Raw genomic sequence first — 22,230 nt, 5'->3', positions numbered from 1 at the left:
TGCGGACAATCTGTAGAAAATGATGTTATCAGCCTGATGAGTATTCTGATGAGTCTGAATTTATAGGTTTTTGATTGAACTGCAAATTTTTTTTTTTTTTTTTTTTTTTTTTTTTTTTTTTTCGGTGAAATATAATAGTTTATTAAGAGAAGAAAAAAAATAAAACAATATATATAAATATATAAATACAGTATTCTACTCAAGGGATCGCTTGATCCGTCCAGAGTATACAAACATAAATTTTTCTGTGGTGGCAAACACTTTCATATAGGCTACTAACAAGTACTAAGCAAAATACAAGTATAGAAATAGACAAATATTTCAAAGGCCTAGGTGACACAACACTGTATACTGGGGGCCGAGAAGTACCTTCCTATTGTAGTAAAATATTAATATAATTGATAATTAATTGTTTGAAAGCTCTTAATTTATTTTCATATTTTATTTCATTTGGCAGGTTATTAAAATATAATGGAGCCAAATATATAAATTGCTTTTGGGTTAATGTTTTTTTAGGTTGTATAATATTATATTGAAAACCTCGACGGAGACGTGTGTTTGTTGGGCATTGCTTGATTTCAAACCAAGTAGGATTTTTATAAATAAACATTAGACTTCGGTATATATACAATTTTTCAATATTAAATCTATAGTCTGATTTATAATTATAGGCAGATGGTGTAGGGTTACGAGAGGAAATAATATTTATAGTTTTTTTCAGAGCACTTATTAAAACATTTAAATTGGACTCATAATCACCTCCCCAAACACATATAGCATACTGGATAAGTGAGTAGAACCAAGCAAAATAAAGTGTATGAATAAATTGAGGAGATATAATATTTTTTAAGCAATATAAACGAACATTCATGTATTTTATTTTGTTACTAAGTGCAGTTGCATGAGAGTTCCATTTCAAATTTTTGTTTATAGTGACTCCTAAATATTTATACTCTTCAGTTTCCGAGACAATCGGACAAAAACATTGGTCATCAGAACATCCCAACTCATGGCATCGAATTATAAGTGTTTCAATATTTCTATTGTATAATTGAAAATTTATGTATTTAGTTTTGTTGAGATTCAAGGTTAACTTATTATGCCTCAACCAAGTGTTAATTTTTGTTAAATCTTCTTCAGTATCAGATTTCAGCATGGTATACGTTTGTTCTGACAAAACAATAGCTGTGTCATCGGCATAGCTAATCAAATCACCATGTAGATCCAGGTTATTGATATCATTAACAAAGATTAGAAATAAAATCGGTCCAAGAACAGAACCCTGTGGGACGCCAGTTTTAATAATCCTGTATGTACCTATTGTATCATTTATTTTAACTGCTTGCATTCTATTTGACAGATAAGTTTTAAACCAGTGATAAGTGTTGCCTCTCAGACCTGAACAATATAACTTATGCATAAGAATTGGATGATCGACACTATCAAAGGCTTTTTTTAAATCTAAAAACATAGCAAGGGTTCTTTTGCTCTCGTTAATACTTTCATATACTTTTGCTGAAAATTTCAAAATTGCCATCTCAGTATTCTTATTTCCAAGAAAACCGAACTGATTGCTCGAAAAAAAATTAAATTGATTTAGAAAATTTATAATTTTGTGTTTCATTATCTTTTCCAAAATTTTCGAAAAGACGGGCAAAATAGAGATCGGACGATAGTTTTTGAAATCATTGACATTACCTGATTTATGAATGGGTATAACAAGAGCACATTTTAATTTATCAATAAAAACTCCATTGAGAATTGAAGAGTTTATAATGTGGGTTATAAACTTCAAATGGTATTTACTGACAATTTTTAGCATTTTTGGAGTGATTCCATCATAACCAACCGCTTTATTATTCTCAAGTATGTTTATTAAATTCTTTACATTCCTTTCCTCTATCTCAGTAACAACTATAGAATTATACTGGTTTGGTACTAGAAGCTCTATTTCATCTATTAACTCAGAATCTTCAGTTATTGCAGAATTGATAAAAAATTCATTCATTTCATTCACTGTTTCAGGATTAGTATTTACTGGAAGTACTATTTTATTTATTTTTCGATTTATGATATCATTAGTAACTTTCCATTGTTTCTTGACGTCGTTACCACATTTTATAAATTTATTATAGTAAAAAGCATCCTTTGCAGCTTTTAGCTTCTTTTTTAACTGTTTGTTATAGTTTTTGTAATTATTTTCCTTATCACGATCTGAAGGATTTCGTTTAAAAACTTTATAAAGTCTTTCTTTAGTATCGACCATACATTTCAATTCATATGTAATCCATTCACTTTTCAAATTATTTCCTGTTTTGCATTTAGACTGTTTTGTCCAGAAATTACGATGCCTAAACACAATATCAAGAAATTTGTCATATAATACATTTGCATCAGTCTCATTGAAAATGTTTTCATCAAATTCATAATTTTTTACACATATTTCAAACTTATCATAATCCACATTTTGACAAAACCGATTTTTATTATTTTGATTATTATTTAAAAGTTTTGTATCAGTTCCAAGATTACATTTAATAACCAGTGGTAAATGATCCGTTATCTCTAATTTTGATACTGCTGTTTCAAATCGATAATTTAACCTCGCGTTTCGAATGAAAACGTGATCTAAACACGCTGACTTTCTTGTTGGTGTATTTATGTATGATAAAAAACCAAATTCAGACATGAGACTCATGTATTCATCACTGTCCGTGTCAGACTTCAATATATCCATATTAATATCTCCAGTATAGATAATATTTTTATACCCTAAATTGCTAATAATTGATCTGAACTCAATAATATAATCCATTCGAGAAAAATCATGGGATCTGTAAATTAAAATTATGCATAGATCTAACATTTCACTGTACAAATATAAGCCTTCAGCTGTATTCATATTCAAGGCAGTACTTAAAAATGAATATTTTTTATTTACATATGCAATAACGCCGCCTGATCTATTTCTATTTCGACATTCACAAAAACTATTATAGCCATAAATATTGTACAGATCAGTTTCATGATCTTTGATCCAAATTTCAGACAGTAATACAACATCAAATGGAACCACTAATTTTTCTAAATGCAATAATAAATTATTAAAATTTTCACGAGCGCTTCTAATATTTACATGCAATATATTGAAAGTTTCAGGACTATTTGAAAAACTCACCAAATCATCGAATGTTTCAAGGCAAGATGAGTTGATACTTACATTATTGATTCCTGGGAATTCTGCTGTTGATTAATTTTATCCAAGTCATTTATGTTACGAATATAATGAAGTTTTTCACCCTGCCTTTTTCTCAGTAAGACCTTGCCGTCCCTCACCCACGCAAAGTCAAAGTCGTTATCCTTCTTGAACTTCCGGACGTGATAAAAAAGGTCTTTGAGAGTCTTAGTAAGATGTTCATTTATGAATAGCCTTGAATCACCATAACGTTCATCAATTTCACTTGCATTTAGTCCCTTCTTGCTTCGGCTAGCTTCGATCCATTCATCTCGCACCGCGGAGTCTCTAAATCGGACAATAATTGGTCTGATCCTATTTTTGTTTACCGAATTTACCCTATGTAGCTTCATTATATCATTCGGTTTATACACATTCAAAGTTTTACCAATTTCAGTCACTATTTCCATCACATCCTCCCCCTTTTCCTCCGGCATTCCTTGTATCTCTATATTGGTTGATTTCGATCGTAACTCTATTTTATCCAGTTCATCGTATATGTTCTTGATTTTTTCCTTCAAAACATTATTTTCACTTCGCAACCCCTCGTTCGATCTCTTCATTATCTGTAATTCTTTCTTTACCTCCGATAGTTCAGCTTTCATGTCCCTGAGTGTTTCATCATTGAACTCGATTGATTTTCTCAATTCGATCATTTCGGATTTCAACACACTGCATTCTTCAGAGAATTTTTTTTCCATCTGTTTAGTCATAATTCGACATTCTTCACGAATGATATCATGTATTTTTTCAAGCTCCAATTTTTCCCGTTTTTCAATCTTTGCTGATATTATGCAGTCAGTACATCGCCATTTTTGTTTCATTTCAGTAGACATTTTTTTGAAATTTGTGTCTGTGGTTCCAACACATATCGGATGAATAAGTGATTCACAACCAGAACATGAAAATACCTCCTTCCCTTTCAGTACTTCGCCTTCACAAATTGAACATGTATCCACCATTGTTATGATTGATCAAAGCAGATATATCAACATAAATACCAAGAACGCGGTGGACGTCATTCGCAAAGAGATCATATATGTCTATGGATTAATTTTACTTCATCGACATACTTCGAAATAAATACCTTTCTATCAGACGCAAACAAATTAAATATTTTTAAAAAATGATTAATAAATAAATGGGAAATTTAATAAATTTCCGGAGCATTAGCAACATGCGTGCGTCCTCCCTGCTGTCGTGTTGCCACCGATTTTTGTAAATAAATTCTATTAATTAGCCTACCAAGGGATTGATTATTAAAACACAAGGTAAGTTTTTATTATTATTTTTAAATCTTGCGGAAAATACGCCGCCGCGGACGTATTGATTTTATACGTTGTTTTTTTCCTTCAAATTTCGCATGCGGATTACACCACCGTAGATTATACGCAGGAAAAGACGGTACCCTTTAATTGGCAAGTATTGAAATAGCCAGAGGAGAAAAATTTTGAATGGCTATATTAAGCAAAATGGAGTTACCATGAATGCTATTACATGACAAAAAAATTGTTAATATTTAAAAAAATGTGGGATATATTGCACTTCAGGGAACAAACACACTGTATTCATATACTATACTATTTATATGGTTTACATAGATTTGAATAGCATAATAAAAATGACATTTGACATGAATGTCGCTCTAGACTTGTTAATACAAGATATACAGAAGACTGGATGTTGTGAAGATATTTATTATTTATTATTTAATTGTTGCCAGAGCACTCGTCCGGCAATCGAGGGACCCGGGTTCGACTCCCGGTAGAGGCAGAGATGAGTTTTTTCCTTCCTTAAAAAATTAACATCTAAAATAATAGATATCTTCACAACATCCAGTCTTCTGTATATCTTGTAAAAATGACATTGTTTGCCAACTTACTTTTATATGATTGTTGAAGAGTGAACAGCTATGTTGCCTCCACACGACATTTTACTCCAAAAATATTGACTGGTCGAAAATCGTTCTTGCTTCTTTTGTCAAGAAATAGGAAACACGAGCATCTTTCAGCCATTCTGGTGGTGAATATAGCAACTTCATGAACAGCTCACAAGTAAAAATCGAATGTTTAGGCATAGCTTAGAAGCATCAGTGCCGAAACGAACTCAAAACATAAAACGCCTTTATTTGAAAAATAAAGTGACACGAAAGACTTTGGTGTTTTAATATTAATCCGTCAGGCACGCCTAGCCTTTAAGTCTTCCCTACCGCGGTAAGTATCAATTTGCCTGTAGGCATCTCATTTTTCTGAAGTTCAGATTGAACTTATAAATATTCAGTCAACGTTCGATGCAACGACCCCCTTTCATCCCGTTACGTTGTATTGGGAGGGTCGTTAGTTATATCTAAAGTAAAACATTATATGAAAGTCGTTCTTTGAAAACATTTCGGACTTATCGTAACGGTGGTTGTAATGGAATGTTCGCTATAATGTGGGGCCATTATAATGAGCGTCGACTGTATATCTCCGTTAATGTAAACGCTTAAACAAATCCATACACTATATGTTTTGAAACAACTTTTCACTCAAATCGCATTTCTCGTCCTATACTTACCTATAGAGGCAAGTTATCTAACCCTATTTGACTAAAAAAGTTGGACCAGAGGCTTTTTATTGTTGTACACTGTATAATAACTGCATGTGGTTATTGTTGGCATATACTGATGTAGTCATGCGGCATGTCGACATAGTTAGTGGTTTGTTGTATACTGATTGACACATTGCACATTGTATTGCACACTGATTGCACATTGTATATGGTATGAAATAGGGGACAAAAGTATGGCCTAAACTGTAATGGTAGAAACATACTTGAAAATGCATAGCATAATGACCTCGTGTGATCATATTTATGTGTTGAACTTAGTAGCAAAGTGTAATATTTACATTCCATGTGGCAAATCTTGCTACTTCTAAATTAATTGCATAACTGTATATTTGTATATATTGATTTTATCATTATGTCACATTTAATTACTCATATATTTTGAATAAGATAGAGGTTAAGGTACCCAATGTGTAAGGTCCCGTTCAGTGCACACGAGCTCCAGGGGAAAGATTGAGATATTCATTGCCTCTGTAGTCTAGTGGTCTAGGGCGTTCACCCGGAAAGGACATGGGCTCGATTCCCCGCAGGAGCAGTTGGATTTTCTCTCTTTCCAAAATATATCTTCACATCACCCTGCCGTTAAAAACATTTGTAGGGGTGCCGTGTTTGTAATTTTATTTTATTGATCCTCCGAGTTGGAGGATTTGTCTTTATTCGAACTTCCTCTTTTGAAGGAATGGAATTTTTGGGAATCAGATTCGTTCGTTTGGTGTTTCCACTTTGGCATTGCAATAATTTTGACAGGTTTTGATATGTATTTTCTGTACATCCCCACCTCCTTACGTACCATCTCTTTTCCAATATGTGTGTTACGCCTTTATACGTGTATGTACATAATTTGTTTTGTGAGTACATTCGGCGGTGCGACAGTTAAGTTGTACAGTTATTGCACCGTCGAATGTCCATACTTATGTTTTTGCTTTCTTATTCTTTTGACCTTTTGTGGGACAGCTGCTCTAGTATAAGGAAAGATAGCGGGATGAGAGAGATTCGAATAAATAGAAGGGAGACGGGGTGAATTGGAATATAGTGGTGACAACGCGGCGGCGCACGGTGGCAGTTACGTTAAACTTTACGTGTTTTTTTATAGCTTGCGCTCATTAGAACTCCCATCGCTGTATTTAGACACTCGGACCCTTAGGGGCGGGGCGCTTAATGTTTTTGCTTATTCTCGTGTTATACTGCATTGGTATTGTTATGAATGAAAAAATTTTTCAAACTATCATTGAGCACTTGTTTCGTTGCAATCCGACATTCAATTCTTAAGCCGTGTCATTAATTGAAGGATCTCAAAGTGCCAATCATGACATTTTTAGGGGTGGGAATTGAACAAATTTTTTAACTGGGTGATTGAAAGCTTTTATCGATTGAACGAATTTTAATCGGATATTTTCAAATTCGAACCATTTATAACAAACGTAGTGCGTATCGGTAACCACAATAACATTAATTTCTTTACCATCTCGAGCGGTGTATGAAAAAGAAGCAGGCGTGACCGATGCAATCTATAGTTGACGTCATTTACTCACATCTACAACGTGAGAAAAATCAACTTTTCGAGAATCCCACCAGTCTCACAGAAGTACTTATTCACGTCACACAACAAAAGAAAACTGTTGACATCTAATTCCATGAATAAATCGGCGAGTTTTGCTCTCTTTTGCGCAAGACGCGTTGAAAAATTTTGCATTAAAGCAACAGAAATCATTTACTTTGGTTGATGTTGAAGAAAGACGTGAAGGAAAGAGCGATTCTTTTCTCATTTCAGAGAATATAAGACATTCCTCATTTACCGAACTATCGTCATTGGGTTTCTGTATCCAAATAATGACGGGTGTACGACCGAGACATCGTTGCAGTATCATCATCATTATCAGAGAAGCGAGGTTTCAAAAGGTTGTGGCAAAGTTGAAACTATTAAATGGCCCGAGGGTTAAATGCGAAATACCGATGAATGCGAGCGAGGAAAGAAAGGAGGAGAGTATCGAATTTTCTGGAACATCAAAAGAAAAGAAGTCACCTGACTAGTGAGAGATAAGAGTGAGCACACCATGGATAGGCTGGATGGATGGATACACACAGCAGTTGATCCCTGCGAGCAATAACACAAGAAAGGACGCAGAATTTCGATTTCACCCGAAAGCAGATGGGAATAAAGAAGTGTCATAAACTCACACGAAAGAGACACGCGCACAAAAAGAAAAGTAAAAACGGAAAAGTTCTCTGTAAAACATTTACGGTCCTTTTTTAGTTTTCGATTCGACTTTTTTTTTCTCGTGACCAAATATTTTACGACCGCTGAAGCAACAGAAGCGATTTTTCTCTCAGTGGCTCTAAAATATATGGATAGATGGGGTTTTATTTTTCTTTTTTCTCGCCTCTGTCTCTTTTGGGAAGCAATTGCACTGTTTTAATATCGGCCGAATTTATTTTCCTTCTCTCTAGATTTTGCGCACTAACGTATTACGGGCATCGCGGAAAGAAAAAGAAACTCTTTTATTACCTGGGGACTGACGTCGTCGTAGTGAAACCCTTTATTATCACTCAGAGAATGCTGCTTCGTTAAAAAGACGTGTACGCATACAAGTACAATAAAGGCAGGGACTGTATACAACGTGCAATTAACTAGATCGGGGGTAATCGGTTTGATTGAAAGCTGGGCTGAAATTTCTCTGTGGAAACTCTTTGAAGGTCCATCTTCGATAGTCAAACTCGGTTACAACGACATCGGTGTCATTTTGAAATTTGGTCGTTATGACCGAGTTGGACGTTTTCAAAGACATTCGAAAAGCGAAACGCATACTCTGTTCAATCAAATACAAACTAAAATTAAGCTACTCGTACTTCACTCACTACTCAGGTTTACCTTGTGTCTAACAAAATCCAGAAAATTTAAGCCATAAACACGTGATATCGCGTTTTCTTGCCAAAAAATCTTGCCAGTTGTCGGCGAAATTGTCAATTATTGCCTATAAATAAACCTGCGCTAGTGACGAACTGCTACAGAAAGCTTGCAAAGCATTAAAAATATTTTATGCGTTATATCCTGCAGAGGTAAAAAGTTTTGGACCTTACAACCGAGGTCGTTATAACCGAGTTTAACTAAACTCTAACTTTTCCTGTGGAATTGTTATATATTTATATATTTCTACTCTTCTGAGAGGCAACCTCTCCCAAGAGCCAGTATCCTAAGTTACGGGCAATCAAATGGCATTAGCACCACCACCAACAATAGTGCTGGCCGACAACTCCCATAATTAATTTAGAAATCACCAATGCTTCCACAGCACCCACATATCTAAAACAATGTGATGCACCCAATACAGGCGCATCAAAAGTATCAGTGTCAGTCTGTGACACGCGTTTGACCCGCCTTGAGCCTTTTGCGAATCTTTGTCAGCGAAATTGTTCTACAGCATGTTTCGAGAGGAGTAAATTGCATGTATTTATCCAGCTTGACGTATACGAGGTGATAAAAAATAGAGAAGAAAATGTTAGTAATTACTGTTATCGTCATAGAAGCGAGTGGTTCTTCTCCTCGAATAAGTTCCGGGAATCGACGAGAGCAAAAATTATTTCAATTTTATTTTTCGCTTTGTCGGCATTATTCGGTACGATACTAACGTTTGGTAATCACTCTCCTCCACTTTCACTGCTAATCTACGAGAAATGGAAAAAGATCATGAATATGTATTCATTTTTATAAGACATGATCACGATATTTTTTCGCATCAGATCGTAAAAATTCACTCTCGAGATTTGTATCAAAATTCCTCGAGCGTAAATTCTCCACGTTCGATTTCACTGCTGTTTAAAAAATTGAAGCAGAATGATTTTTATTTTGTTTTTTGTTGTAATGTTAGAGGAACTAGTTTGAATGCCAATGTTTCAGAAATTATGATCGTTCACTCGATCGCGAGCGAGTTATAAAATAGCAGAATCAAGTCGTGAAGCATGTATCGAGCTCGAGGCACTGCCGAAGAGTTAGAAAAAGAGAAGAGAATTACAAACCCATTTTCTCTCGAACGATTCGCCGATAACAGAATCTACGCAATGACCTTTCAACGGCAATTTTTCCACCATCATTCGTTGAATCACGAGAAAATTTCTAGTCAAAGCGAATGTAAAAAAAAGAAGAGATAACGCGAGATCTAATTTACTTTCTTGTTTTGGCACATTTCTGGAAATATTTTAATCTCATTTCTTTATCACACGTACCTAGAGGGGGAAAAAAAGCATTCGTAAATAATTTCTTATTCGCAATGAAAAGTAAAAGCGGCGCGTGTGAACGATGGATTCATCAAAGGTATTGAACGCCATTAACTTTACAGATACGAGAGGATGCGACGTGTGTGTGTTTTTATATCATTGATGTGTCTGTTTAATACGCGATCGATATAAATCAGGAATGGGAATCGGTTAAAATTTTTAATGGGTTAATCGAAAATTGAAGGGCTTGCAGAAAGAAGAGGGCTAGCTCATTTTTCTTCGATTGGGTCAACATGTTCTTGCCTCAAAGCTACGATGGTTGTCAGCTCTATCGCGGTAACTGACTATTGGAGTTACCTTCGTGTTGCACGAGATGAAAGAAATATGTTTTTCTAAACAAGAAAGTGGGCGTATAATGGATTTCTGGGGAATTTCTATCGAATCTATTATTATGCGTATAACAGTCTGAGAGAAGCGTTCTAAGCATGGGTATTTCCCCGTATATTATATGAATTAGTTGTCCGGTGAAGAACATACAAAAATTCTATTTTATCTACATATTGTCCCACAATCGACTGGCGGTTTTCAAAATGGGATAGCAAAAAAAAGGTGACTGATATTACAGTCATGTTTGCGGAATATAAATATGCGAAGTCAGGGATTACAGCTGCATCATTCATGTTGCAAGGGCTTCTATAGTTATTAAAAAAAAAACCTTTTTATACGGGCATCCTGTGCTCAAAAACCCAATCAGAGAGTAGTTGTCCTGTCTCTCCCGATGCTAGCAAAAATAATTTCCATGTTTCTAAGTGAAATATTTACAGAGGCATTTGAATTCAAAAACTTTAAGAAAGTATGGAAAGAACAATAATAACTAACGGACAAGGTTCTTTCCCCAATTTTTCTCGGCTTTTTGAATTCAGGTATCTCTGCGAACATTGCACTTAGGAACGTGGAAACTAGTTTTGCTGGCACCAGAAGAGACAGGGCAATAACTTTCTAATTGGGCTTTTGAGAACAGGGTGCCATATTTTTATTTTATTTTAATAACTATACACCCCTTGCAACATGAATGACGTAGCTGAAATTCCTGACTTCGCAAATTTATATTCCGCAAGAAAAACGTTAATATCTGTCACCGGTAGGAAGCTATCGAGCAGATGCTGAAAAGGAAAAGATGTATCGGAACTTTGTGCTCGAGCAACGAGTGACTGTTTGAGAACGTTAATTCGAACAGTAACAGAGGGAGAATTGATTGAGAAATAGCGGAGTAAAGTAGTCGTACTGAGGCTACGCATGTTAATGCTCTAAGTTCGAATTCAGTTTGTTTTTGAAATCGTTAGGAAAAGCAGGGAATACATTGATTGAAGCGATTTCCTTGATAGCGAAAGCACGCCGTTTTCTTGTTCTATTCCATTTTGAAAACCGTCAGTCGATTGTGGGACACTGTATAAATCGTTTATATGATTTTTTTTCCACGAGATATTCGCGCATTAACAATATTATCTCTCAAGGCAATGCATCACTAATTCATTTTAACGTACAACAACTTTATTCATACAAAGTATTGCCGTTCATGTATGAAAATCTTGACTGGTATATCCCAGCAGAACAATTACACACAAACAAGTACTTTACGAACAAAGAATCTATATCATATACCATTACCAAGAAAAACAATTTACAAAAAACCTTTATGCTTTCTTGCTCCGAGGTTATGTAATGAGTTTAATGGTACTGTATTAATAGACAACAGCTTTCGCTTAATATGTTTAAAAAATATATAATAAATTATGTATTTGAAATAATGGACATTGAACAGTGCATTCTATTTTTATAATTAACTAATAACTGCCATTTGAGAGGGGGTGACATTTGAACATTTAACTAGTATTCTTCGAGAAAAGAAAGAGGTTAATTTTGATATTGAGTATTATTGTTTATTGTGCATTACAGTAGAACCTTTCGATAACGGACACCCATGGGACCAAAACTTTTGTCCGCTATTGGAGAGGTACAATATACCGTAGAACCTCGTTTATACGACTTTCAAAATTATACGACGTATGGCTTCGGTTGCAATTGGTTTCTATATGTTACCGTATGTAAAAGTGATACACCGGTGGCTGTGCATAATCATCAATGGTCTCGATTAGGAAAGTTTGACTAAATTTCACTACATTTGTCACTTTCACCGGTGATTATGCATAATTCCCAAATAAGTTTGAAAAGTTCGATAAAAATATAGAAAAATTTATAACCTTTTCCATTAAACCAATTACTTATTTTTACCCGTACATGATACGTGCAATACAGATATTTTGCAATAAAAATTAAGTTAAAATAAGTGTAAAGAAGAAGAAGGAAACGTTCATAACAACATTATCAGTTATGTTAGCATTCTTCACACGTATCAACATGTGCAAACAAAATATTAACATTACCGTTCGGAATCAGCATCTTGCACCATAGTTATGTTCAGTTAATCAAGCAATTAATTGACGGATTATCATATTTACCGATATCAGCTTGGGAATATGATAAATATCAACGGGACCGTTGAATATGATAAATTCTCGATTTACGAATATAAATTCACAAATTAGAGGTTGGGAAAAAAATAGACTTTGCTTGATTTTACTGTCCGCTATCGAGAGTATCCGGTAACAGGGAGTGAAATACATAAAAGTCCTATTCCACGGGACCAGGGATCAGAAAAGTGTCCGTTAATGGGAGGTTCCACTGTTTGAATTACTGTTTATGACCTATGGAAGGATTATATCCCTTTGGGTCGAATAGCTTTTGTTTGTAATTTTCTTTTTGTCTTTCTGTTTTGTATGTTTTTGTGATTTTAATCTAATAAAAATAAATAAAATCGGTACATGCCGGAACCCGGGTTCTGAGTATATGTATGTGTGGCCCCCCTAACGCGTATTTAAAATACAGGGTGTTTCAAAAAGAATCACCCGATTTAAAAAAAATCATAACTATTCATCTTTTAATCCGTTTCGATCGAATAATGTATAAGTAGAATGAGGGAAATCTCGAGTTTCACGCAGTTGCCGACAGGTAGCGCTAACACTCTTTCTTCGTCCGCCACTTCACTGTTTGTCAAGATTGGCTTTTCCCACTGTTAGTAACTGATTCGGATGACTTCATTTTCCAGCAGGACGGGGCACCACGACACTGGAGCTTGGACGTTCGAGAATTATTGAACAATCTCATTTCTAAACGATAGATCGGCCGTACGGGACCTGACGATTCAGTTAAACATCACTGGCCTCCAAGATCTCGGATCTCACAGTGTGATTTGTGGGGGTTTATAAAAGACTACGTTTATGTCCGTCTCCTGCCAGCTACATTAGCCGAACTGAAGATACGCATAACAGCAACAGTGGATGCAAACATGCCCCAAAAGTTTGGAAAATATTTGACTACCGTATAGACATATGCCGTGCATCCCAAGTTGGACATATTGAGCACCTTTAATTTGGTTTGTTAAGAAACTTTATGATTAGTCATGGAATATAAAATTAATCTTAAGAGTGTATATGTGTTCAATATTTTTCGTAATATACACTTTTCAAATCGGGTGATTCTTTTTGAAACAACCCTGTACAAGAACTTGAAATTTCAATTGATTTATTGAATTTTTAATCGGTTGATGATATTATGTATATATATATATAATATAAATCAAAACCGAAAGTATTAATCGGACCCAAAACTTTAGCGAACAAAAAGGGACATAGAATCGAAATAGAAATTTTAAATCCCTCACACATTAGTTGATTTGTGGAGCGAGAACGGACTTTACAGGAAAGGAAAATAATTGTTAATAAAAGTCAAAATTGTCCATTGTTTTCCCTCTCGCCTATCCCGGCAAAAAAAAAGTTTTTATTCGTTATCTGCGCGATATAATGACATCAGCTTTAGTCAGACTGAAGCTTTACTAAAGCTTCCCAACTAAAGCTGGTGTTGGCCTTAATCACTGGCGAACATCGATTTGGCACTTGGAAGAAATTCTGTCGAGTTTTTTTGTCACCTAATCTGCTGTCGTCAGCACGAAGAGTTTCTCTGTAATTTTCTATTTGAATTGACTGGTGATCCTTCTAATAATGAATAACGATATGACAATTCACAGTTAAAATCGGATACGATGTAATGAGTACGGCTAATAAATGGTGATTTTCAAAGAGCTGATGATTTTAAAGATACAAAAAATATTTGTTTATAGAGTGCAGCAAAACTTGATTATAACGACATCAGACATTCCGTGAAATTTTGTCGTTACCCGAGGTTGACGTTTGTAAGACCAAAAAATGGGAAAAGCACATCAGATGTAATAAAATATATACCATACATGAAGTTGAAATTTCATTACAATCTGAGCGACCATATTTCATATAGAAAAATGCAGGAAAATTGCGATCATAAACACGGGACCTCGCTAATTCCTGCCAAATATGTAGCCGATTGTCAGTGTATTTCCAGTTATTTGTTACAAATAAGATTCGGTGAGTTAGACCGGCATTACACTGTGAACGTTCCACGAAAGTTTTTTTTAATAGAACTTGAAAGATGCAACCAATAAGCGCATCGGCTACATTCGAGCAAATATAATCAACAGGATTATTGGTTTTTTTTTTTTTTTCAAGTTCTGTAAAAAATCTTTTATCAAACTTTCATAGTATAAATCCCGGTCTTAAATAAAATGATTCAGCGAGTCTGTAGAGAATTAAATATATTCACAAAAAAAAGTTGAACATGACACAAATGTGGAATGAATTTTTGTAATTTTTGATTTGAATATTTATATAAATAGCCATTGGTATTATATAACATAATCTTTTTAATTACGCCAATTATCTTCTCCGATTTCAATAAAAATTTAATTTTAAATAAAAATAAGCTTCATTGAGAAAACAAAAAACGGGACTTTTGTTTTAAAAGTTGGGAAGTGAAAATTACGGAACAGTGCAGGAGTGTTCCATTTACGAGTCTTACATATTCTTAGATATCCATTACAACAACATCGTTAGGTAACAATAAAATAACAGATGAATAGTTTCTGTTTCCGAAAATTAGCTCTAATTCTAAGAATTTCTTGGGGAATGCCGTAAAAATAGGAGCGAAACGACAGAAAATGTATTGTTATACCCGAGGTCGTTGCAGTTTCATCACCGTTGTAAAGAAATTATTCTCTACGGGAATCAGCTAGGATCACCAATTCTTGATTTGATAGCAGAGTTGTCATCACAATCATGGTTGTTATAACCTAGTTTGACTGTATTTATAAACTCAGAAGCATTCTCGAAAAAACGCCAGTTATTCTTTGTCTTTCTTCACGAATCAAACTAAGGATAACATTTATCATCCATCGCTCATGCTCGTAGGAAATATTACTCTGAGGTACGTTATAGAGAAAGGACACAAGAAAGTCAAATTTTTTAAGCCTTTCTTCCTATTTTTTGGTTTGTGAATTATACACAAGTGATTGTATGACGATTTTATGCGACTTTGGTCTCCCCTATTCGCCACATGACCACGGTTACTGCCAGTCACCAGAAGTCGTTTCCGAACGGTTGAACAAATCACGGAAATAAAACCTTTCCGATTAGCGAAAAAGTGTTGCGTCTGTACAGTAGGATGGACGCGAGCAGACATTATTCATGAATTGAGAATTTTAACTGTCGGATTGTTCGTCTAAATCATTTGAGAATATGAAATTCTGTGTATTCATAAACCTTTTCGAGAATCGACTTTTGTGAGATCAAAAATAAATTTCACAACTGGAGTTCTGCTCATTCGCTGCTATTACAACGAAATTATCTCAAAGACGTTTTAACCCCTTCGCGTATACAAGCTGCTGGCGATAAATGTGGTAGCCTTGTTCCACGTTACAAAAAAGAATAAAGGGAAAGAAAGTGAGCAAAAAGAGAAATAAGGCTGGGGGAGTAACAGAACAGAGATAATTGCATAAGAGAGTATTTGTACAGTGCCTTGTTTTTTCGTTCTCACCTACAAACTTGTTTTGTAGTTTTAGTTTTTTTTACTTGCTCTCTTTCTAACTTCTATGTATGTGCAGTATATAACAGAAGGGTTAGTTCTGAGAAAGGTACATCATGTGTGTGTGTGTGTGTGGGGGGGGGGATACCGTAGAGAAGGGGGGAATCAACACTATCGTTATCTCAGTTGCTCGTTATATATATATCTCGTTGAGATATCACGATGGTGGTGAGAGAACGGCGGGGGGGGGGGGCACACAACTTTGTTTCATATGGGTACAATAAACCTTGGCTATGGAGGAAAAACAGGTTGAAGAATTGAAAAGAGGTCAGATAGATAAAATTTATTCCACTGGCGTTTGGACGCAATAATACGTCCCTAATCATAAAGGGGGTTGATGCGGATGGAGAAACAATATACACCTCATAGAAACAATATAACCTCACAGAACAAAAAAAACAAAAAAACATTGAAATTAACCTATATAACGAAAATTCCGTTACAGCGGCAATTCTCCATGTGATTTTAATCAATTTTTACTTCGTTTTTTTACTTGGGATTTTTTTTCCTGAAATTTTTCAATCGATGTAAAAATAACCGAAATTTTCAAGCGCAGGAGGAATTAATGAGGCGAATCGTTTCAAAGCAGTTGCTATCAAGCAAGTTCTCAAAATTTTCCTTATTGTGTAGCTTTTCATATGTTCAGTTTTTCTAAGCGTTAATAGTGGTTATTATTTATTGAACTTGTAAATTTCTAATTTTGGAAATACTTTTAAAAAAATGGTGAGAAATAGAAGCTCATAATAACTGCATGCATACGGTTATGCATTTTGAAAGTACAAAATAAGTTGTGTAGGCCAATAACCTTTGAGTTTTCCTTCCAACCCTTAAATTGGGAGGATAATCAACATAAAGTCGAAACTTGAGCATTTGTGGGGTTGTTGAGCATTTTTTTGTTGAGCATTTTATGAGCTATATTGTCATCAATTAGCAATTATTCTCAAAGCATGGTGAACATCGGCGTTGTCTCGTTGATATCCCGTTTTCATCTCGAAGGAATATAGTTATGTAACGAATCTATTTTTCCAGTATGGACGTTTTCACTAACTCGCTGTGGCTTAATACCACATAATGTGTTTTGTTTGTTTATACGTTGTTAAAAGAGAAGGTGAGAAGAGAAAATCTATCTTCCAAGAGAAGAGAACGAGAGTTGGAATGTCGCTTCCGTTCTGGAGGGTTGTGTGTTTTGAGTGTGCTTCGAAATAAATTCTTCTTTAAGTTCCGTAGTTTCGTGTGTAAATTGAAAACCCTTTCAATATCAAGTGTCTAGGATAATTCCGCTACCTCACGGAAAAGCGACGCATCCCCATATCGACGTCGGTTACATTTAGCTTTTTCTTATACATATTGTATTTCACTTAGGGATAGTGTCAACTTCGTAGCGTGCATGGCAATGAAGCATTTCAGTCTGTTCCCCCAAAACTCGTCTGGAATAAGACACAAGCTCTCGTCTATTGCTAGACCAAAAGGATATCGGCTCAAATTAGTATGCCTACGCCTTCAACAGCTACCGAAACAACCGACTTTACAATGTGACTCAGTCGAAAATTGCCGATGTTTGAGCAAAATTTGGCGAGTAGAGAAGAAAGGGTCCACGAGAGCATTCATTCAATAATCCAAACGGTAGAGTGAATTCGCGGATAATGGAAAACAAAAATAAAGGGAAAACGGAGAAGAGAGGAAATGCTTTTATTACCGATTTTTGATTCGATTCGTGACGTTTTGAAAAGCAAAGAGAAAGGAGCCTCGCCATACAGGAAAAAAGGTGATCGGCATCTCACCACTCACTCCCCCCCAAGAATGCCGATGTCAGGAAATTTAATTAGGATCGCGGAGAGATCAGTACAGGTTGAAGCTTTTAAATTGATTTCACTAACGTAATTAACCCGTATCATGCGAGACCTGCGTTTCCTCAGGTGCACGTAATTAGATATAAGCGCACTTTCCGCTTAATTCAATATGCTCCACGTGCACGCGCGAATAACTCCTTTTTTCTCGGGTTTTATTAACACTCCACAAACACAGTATTTACGCTATTGGCTAGAAAACAGTCCAAATATAACTTGTTTGCGTAGATTGTGTGTTTACGTAATATTATCATTATTCTTATCATCATCATCATCAGAACTAATCTCGTCTGGAACCATTTATGTCTCTGTCTTATCGCTGCTCGCGTTTGTTGTATCCGTAGTGATATTATAGCAATTATATTTAGTTTTTTGTCTTTGCTAAACTCCAATCATTGTGTTACGTTGGCATTGCGCATATTATTTATTTATTCTTCAGTTTATTATTGTGCGTTTCCACAACTTACCATTTTCAAGTGTACCCTAAACACGCAAAGGGTGTTTGCGTGCGTACTTGTCTGTACCTTCAGGCATGGGACATTATAGTGTGTACAGTACCTATATACAGTCGAACCTCTATAACGGACACTTTTGGCCAGGGATTTAATGTATTTCGCTATATGTTAACGGTCATTCCCCGTTAGTGGACAAAAATTCCAGTCCTATAGTGTCCGTTATCGAGAGCTTCTACTGCACCTACAAGGCGTGCGTATACTCAGACATGCATGGAAGGCTCGTGTACATCATAAATACGATTTGATCATTCGATTAGCCCTCTTAATATATAAGGGATGCGTGCATTACCCAAGATATGCGAAACAGGCGCAAGTACCACAATAAATGCGCATGTGTATTCCTAGATATCCAGATATCCGTAGTAGGCTGGAGTACAGAGTATGTGTATTCCTTGAAATGAGTGGAAAGCTTGTGCAAAAAAGCGCTTGCCATTACTTATGTAAATTTTTACTACTAGACTAGTTTTTTTTGATACCGTTGATTATGTCAAGCGTACCCCGTATTTTTTTTCTAGCAAAATGGTACATGTCGGAGCGTGTTAAACGTGCGTGTATATGCGTGGCCCTAACGTATTTATATTGTCAAAGTTACACGTGTTTCGTGTTGTATCGGCGCTGTCATCTGTCTTCGATATCTTGAGGCAAAAATAACAAGTGCCTAAATTTTCATGTTATGTGAGTATCGAGTTGAAGGTCTGCCTACTCTCTCAAAAAGGAGACCGGCTCATTGAAGCCATCGATCATTCGGCCTTGAAGTTGGAAAACCGCAGATAACCAGACACGTGATAACCACCATTGCTTTACGAGAATTTTGAACTCCGAATTTCTTAAGAAATAATACGCGATGTCGGTATCGAATAATGATGTACCGAATGCTACGTAGAGATATAAAAATATGGATTTTTCAATACCTTTTTTTCTGCTGTTCTTTTCCTTCTTCTTTATCTGTCTCTCGATCTCGAAAATAAAGAATCTCGTCCTCAGGAGGGTCTATTAATCTCTTAATTAAGAGGTGATGCCCTTAATTAGAGGAACACACACACACACATTAACTACCTTTCGAGTTAATAAGAGTGTAATGAATGAACCATACGGATTTACCGAATGAAGTCGAGAATGAATGAGTGCCGTATAATGAATGAATCACGCGTAACTCTTTTTTAATCAGCTTCTTTTACATGTTTGCACGCGTGTGTGTGTGATCATGCCCCTATTATTTTTGCCCTCATTTTATTTTAATGAAATGGGGTAGAATGCCAATTTTTTTTGCTCGTTTGATTGAGTATTAGTCTGATCCCCCCCTCTCAGCAGTTTTGACACAAAGGAAAATTTATTACTTCGACCAGATTATCATCGGAAAAAAAATCCACATCAGTGGATTGTCACGTGCTTTGTTTAGAACAGATTGTGAGTTACAAAAACAAAAAAAACAAAAGGATGATAAACATCGAAGTGGCACATTGTCTCTGGATTGGAACCAAAGGCAGCCATAATTTTCTAGACAGTGGATTGAATCCATTCAAAATGTTGCATTAATTAATTCATCATCATTTTGTTTAATATCAAAATTTTCTTTAAAAAAAAAATCTCCATCATTATTTATTGTTTTCCCCATTAATTCAATTTTTTCCCATCGCTTTAACACCCGTGTTGAAGCGATATCATATCCTACTAGTACTATTTAATCATACATGCACCAATTACAAATTCCTCTGTAGAATTTCTAATGAATCGGTACATGCCACAACGTGTTGTGTGTGCGTATATATATATATGCAACCTCTGACAATAAAGTTCGGTGAATAGTCCTGTAACATTAACGTAGATGAAATGCTACCGAAAGTTACCTTACTGTCCTTCGAAATAGTCACCTCCCATTACTATGCACCGCTGAGATCTCCTATACATGTCCTGGAAAATTTGCAAGAAGTCTTCTTTTGGGATGGAGTTCAAAAGCCTCGGCACATTTCGTTGGATGTCAGGAATATCGTCAAATCTCTTTCCTTTCAAAGCGAGTCTGAGTCGTGGGAATAGGAAGAAGTCTGGAGGATTGAGATCTGGCGATGATGGTGGATGTACAATTTGCACCACCCCCTTTTTTGCCAGGAACTGTTTGCCGATATTGGCTGTGTGAGGGCGAGCATTGGAGAATTGTCGTGAACAAGAAACTATGAACCTTGTTGTGCGTACTGAGGTCGTACCCTGCCTAGACGTTTCATGAAACGGGTCAAAATTTCAATGTACCTTGCAGCATTCATCATCGTTCCCTCAGGTACTTTAAATTGATCTTTTGTTCGTTCATTTTCCTGTTCTCAGTTAAGAACCAACGCCCTAAACAAGCACTTTGTAAAACAAGTCTGTCACGGAACACAAACGACGCTAAACTGAACAACGGTGGCGGCAGATGGTCAACACCTGCCGCTACGCACGTGCAGCGTTTTGCTTCGCCAGTGTTGCCAGATCGGCCGTTCTGACTTCATTCACCGAACTTTATTGTCAGAGGTTGTATATATATATATATATATATATATATGTGGGGCTCTAATGCCAAGGTCGTCTTAATAGCATCACAGGCCCTCGGACAATCGGACAAAGCGATTTTTCTTGGAACCTCCCCTACCTGGCTAGAAAAATACCCGACTACCAATTTATATACTCACTGACGAAAATTGGAGCAGATGCACATCTAATTTCCATGAGGCCCTTTCTGCACTTTCTTGCTTCGTTTCTTTCAAACCGAGCATAACCTTGGTTTATGACCATGGGCAATTCACTACCGAGCCAGTCGTGCTGGAACGGAAGTGTAAGTGTGTGTGTACCTAACAGTCAGAGTTCGCATCTAGTGCTGTGCCTGATTTTTCAGTGCTTTCACCTACACTTGAAATTGGGAGTGAAGTGAAATGATTGATTATTTGCCCCTGTTGTCAGCCTGCTGCTCTGTTGTCAGAGTTTTACTTGCTTCGCCTTGTTGTTGGTGCTCCATCTTTCTACCATATTTTGAAGTGAAGATGGTAAATACTTGAATTTCCATGTTATTTATTTATATAGATCCACGAGAGGCTGGTTGTTTTACATTGCAGGGAACGAAAATAAAAGAAGCACAATAAAAGTAAAAGGAAAAGAGCAAATAATAGCATACCGTCCATACAGGTTAAAATCGGTATCTGATCAAGAAACTCGAAATACCGGAGCTTTATCGCTTTAAGGAATATCGGATAGTCTTTTACAAAACAACGCTAAGGTCGGTGTGGCAGCCAGGTCGAATGGAGGGCTGTTCCAAGCTCTGCCAGCCCGACATAAAAATGAATTCTGTAAGCCAGTGGTTCTTAACCGGGGGTGCGAGACGGGAAAAAAAATTATAACATCTTGACTGAATATTCAGGAAAAGTTAATGATAAAAATTCAATTTTTTGATTCTTAAAAAAATACGAAATTATACAGATATTTTTACATTTTATCTTTTAACTTTCGCTTGCAGAAATGCATCGCGTTAAATTCGCGTTGCAAAAGTTTCTTTTTCAGTTAGCGTTCGAACTTGTTTTATATTTCTACTGAGAAGAAACATAATTAATACTTGAAATATTTCGCGGTTTGTTTTAAATAATGTTAGCAATAGTGATGTTGCGCTCAGATTTGATAGTGCCGTGAGCGTGGCTCAGAAAATACGTCAGAAAATTTAATCAAGTGCCAAACAAATATATATACAGGGTGTCCTGTAAGTCCTCGTGCGGCTTTTACCTTATCC

General features: G+C 35.8%; 1 protein-coding gene across 1 annotated transcript; it reads right to left on the bottom strand.

The window, feature by feature from the left end:
* Positions 1-169: 169 nt before the first annotated feature.
* LOC149064571 (uncharacterized) lies at positions 170-4,427 on the bottom strand. The gene has a single exon (XM_089255062.1). The coding sequence runs from the start codon at positions 4,195-4,197 to the stop codon at positions 3,217-3,219; it is 981 nt and encodes a 326-aa protein (XP_089111188.1). The 5' UTR covers positions 4,198-4,427; the 3' UTR covers positions 170-3,216.
* Between the last annotated feature and the right edge of the window lie 17,803 nt (positions 4,428-22,230).

This window comes from Pholcus phalangioides, unplaced genomic scaffold (genome assembly GCF_987345545.1).
Source record: "Pholcus phalangioides strain wild (caught in Gottingen) unplaced genomic scaffold, Ppha-v1.0 ptg000042l_1, whole genome shotgun sequence".
Classification (NCBI taxonomy): Eukaryota; Metazoa; Arthropoda; class Arachnida; order Araneae; family Pholcidae; genus Pholcus; species Pholcus phalangioides.
The sequence above is the reverse complement of the archived record's forward strand: the minus strand, read 5'-3'. Positions and strand labels throughout refer to the sequence as shown.

Excerpts from the sequence above, each read along its gene's own strand:
- LOC149064571 (XM_089255062.1), bottom strand. The coding sequence starts at position 4,197 with ATGGTGGATACATGTTCAATTTGTGAAGGCGAAGTACTGAAAGGGAAG.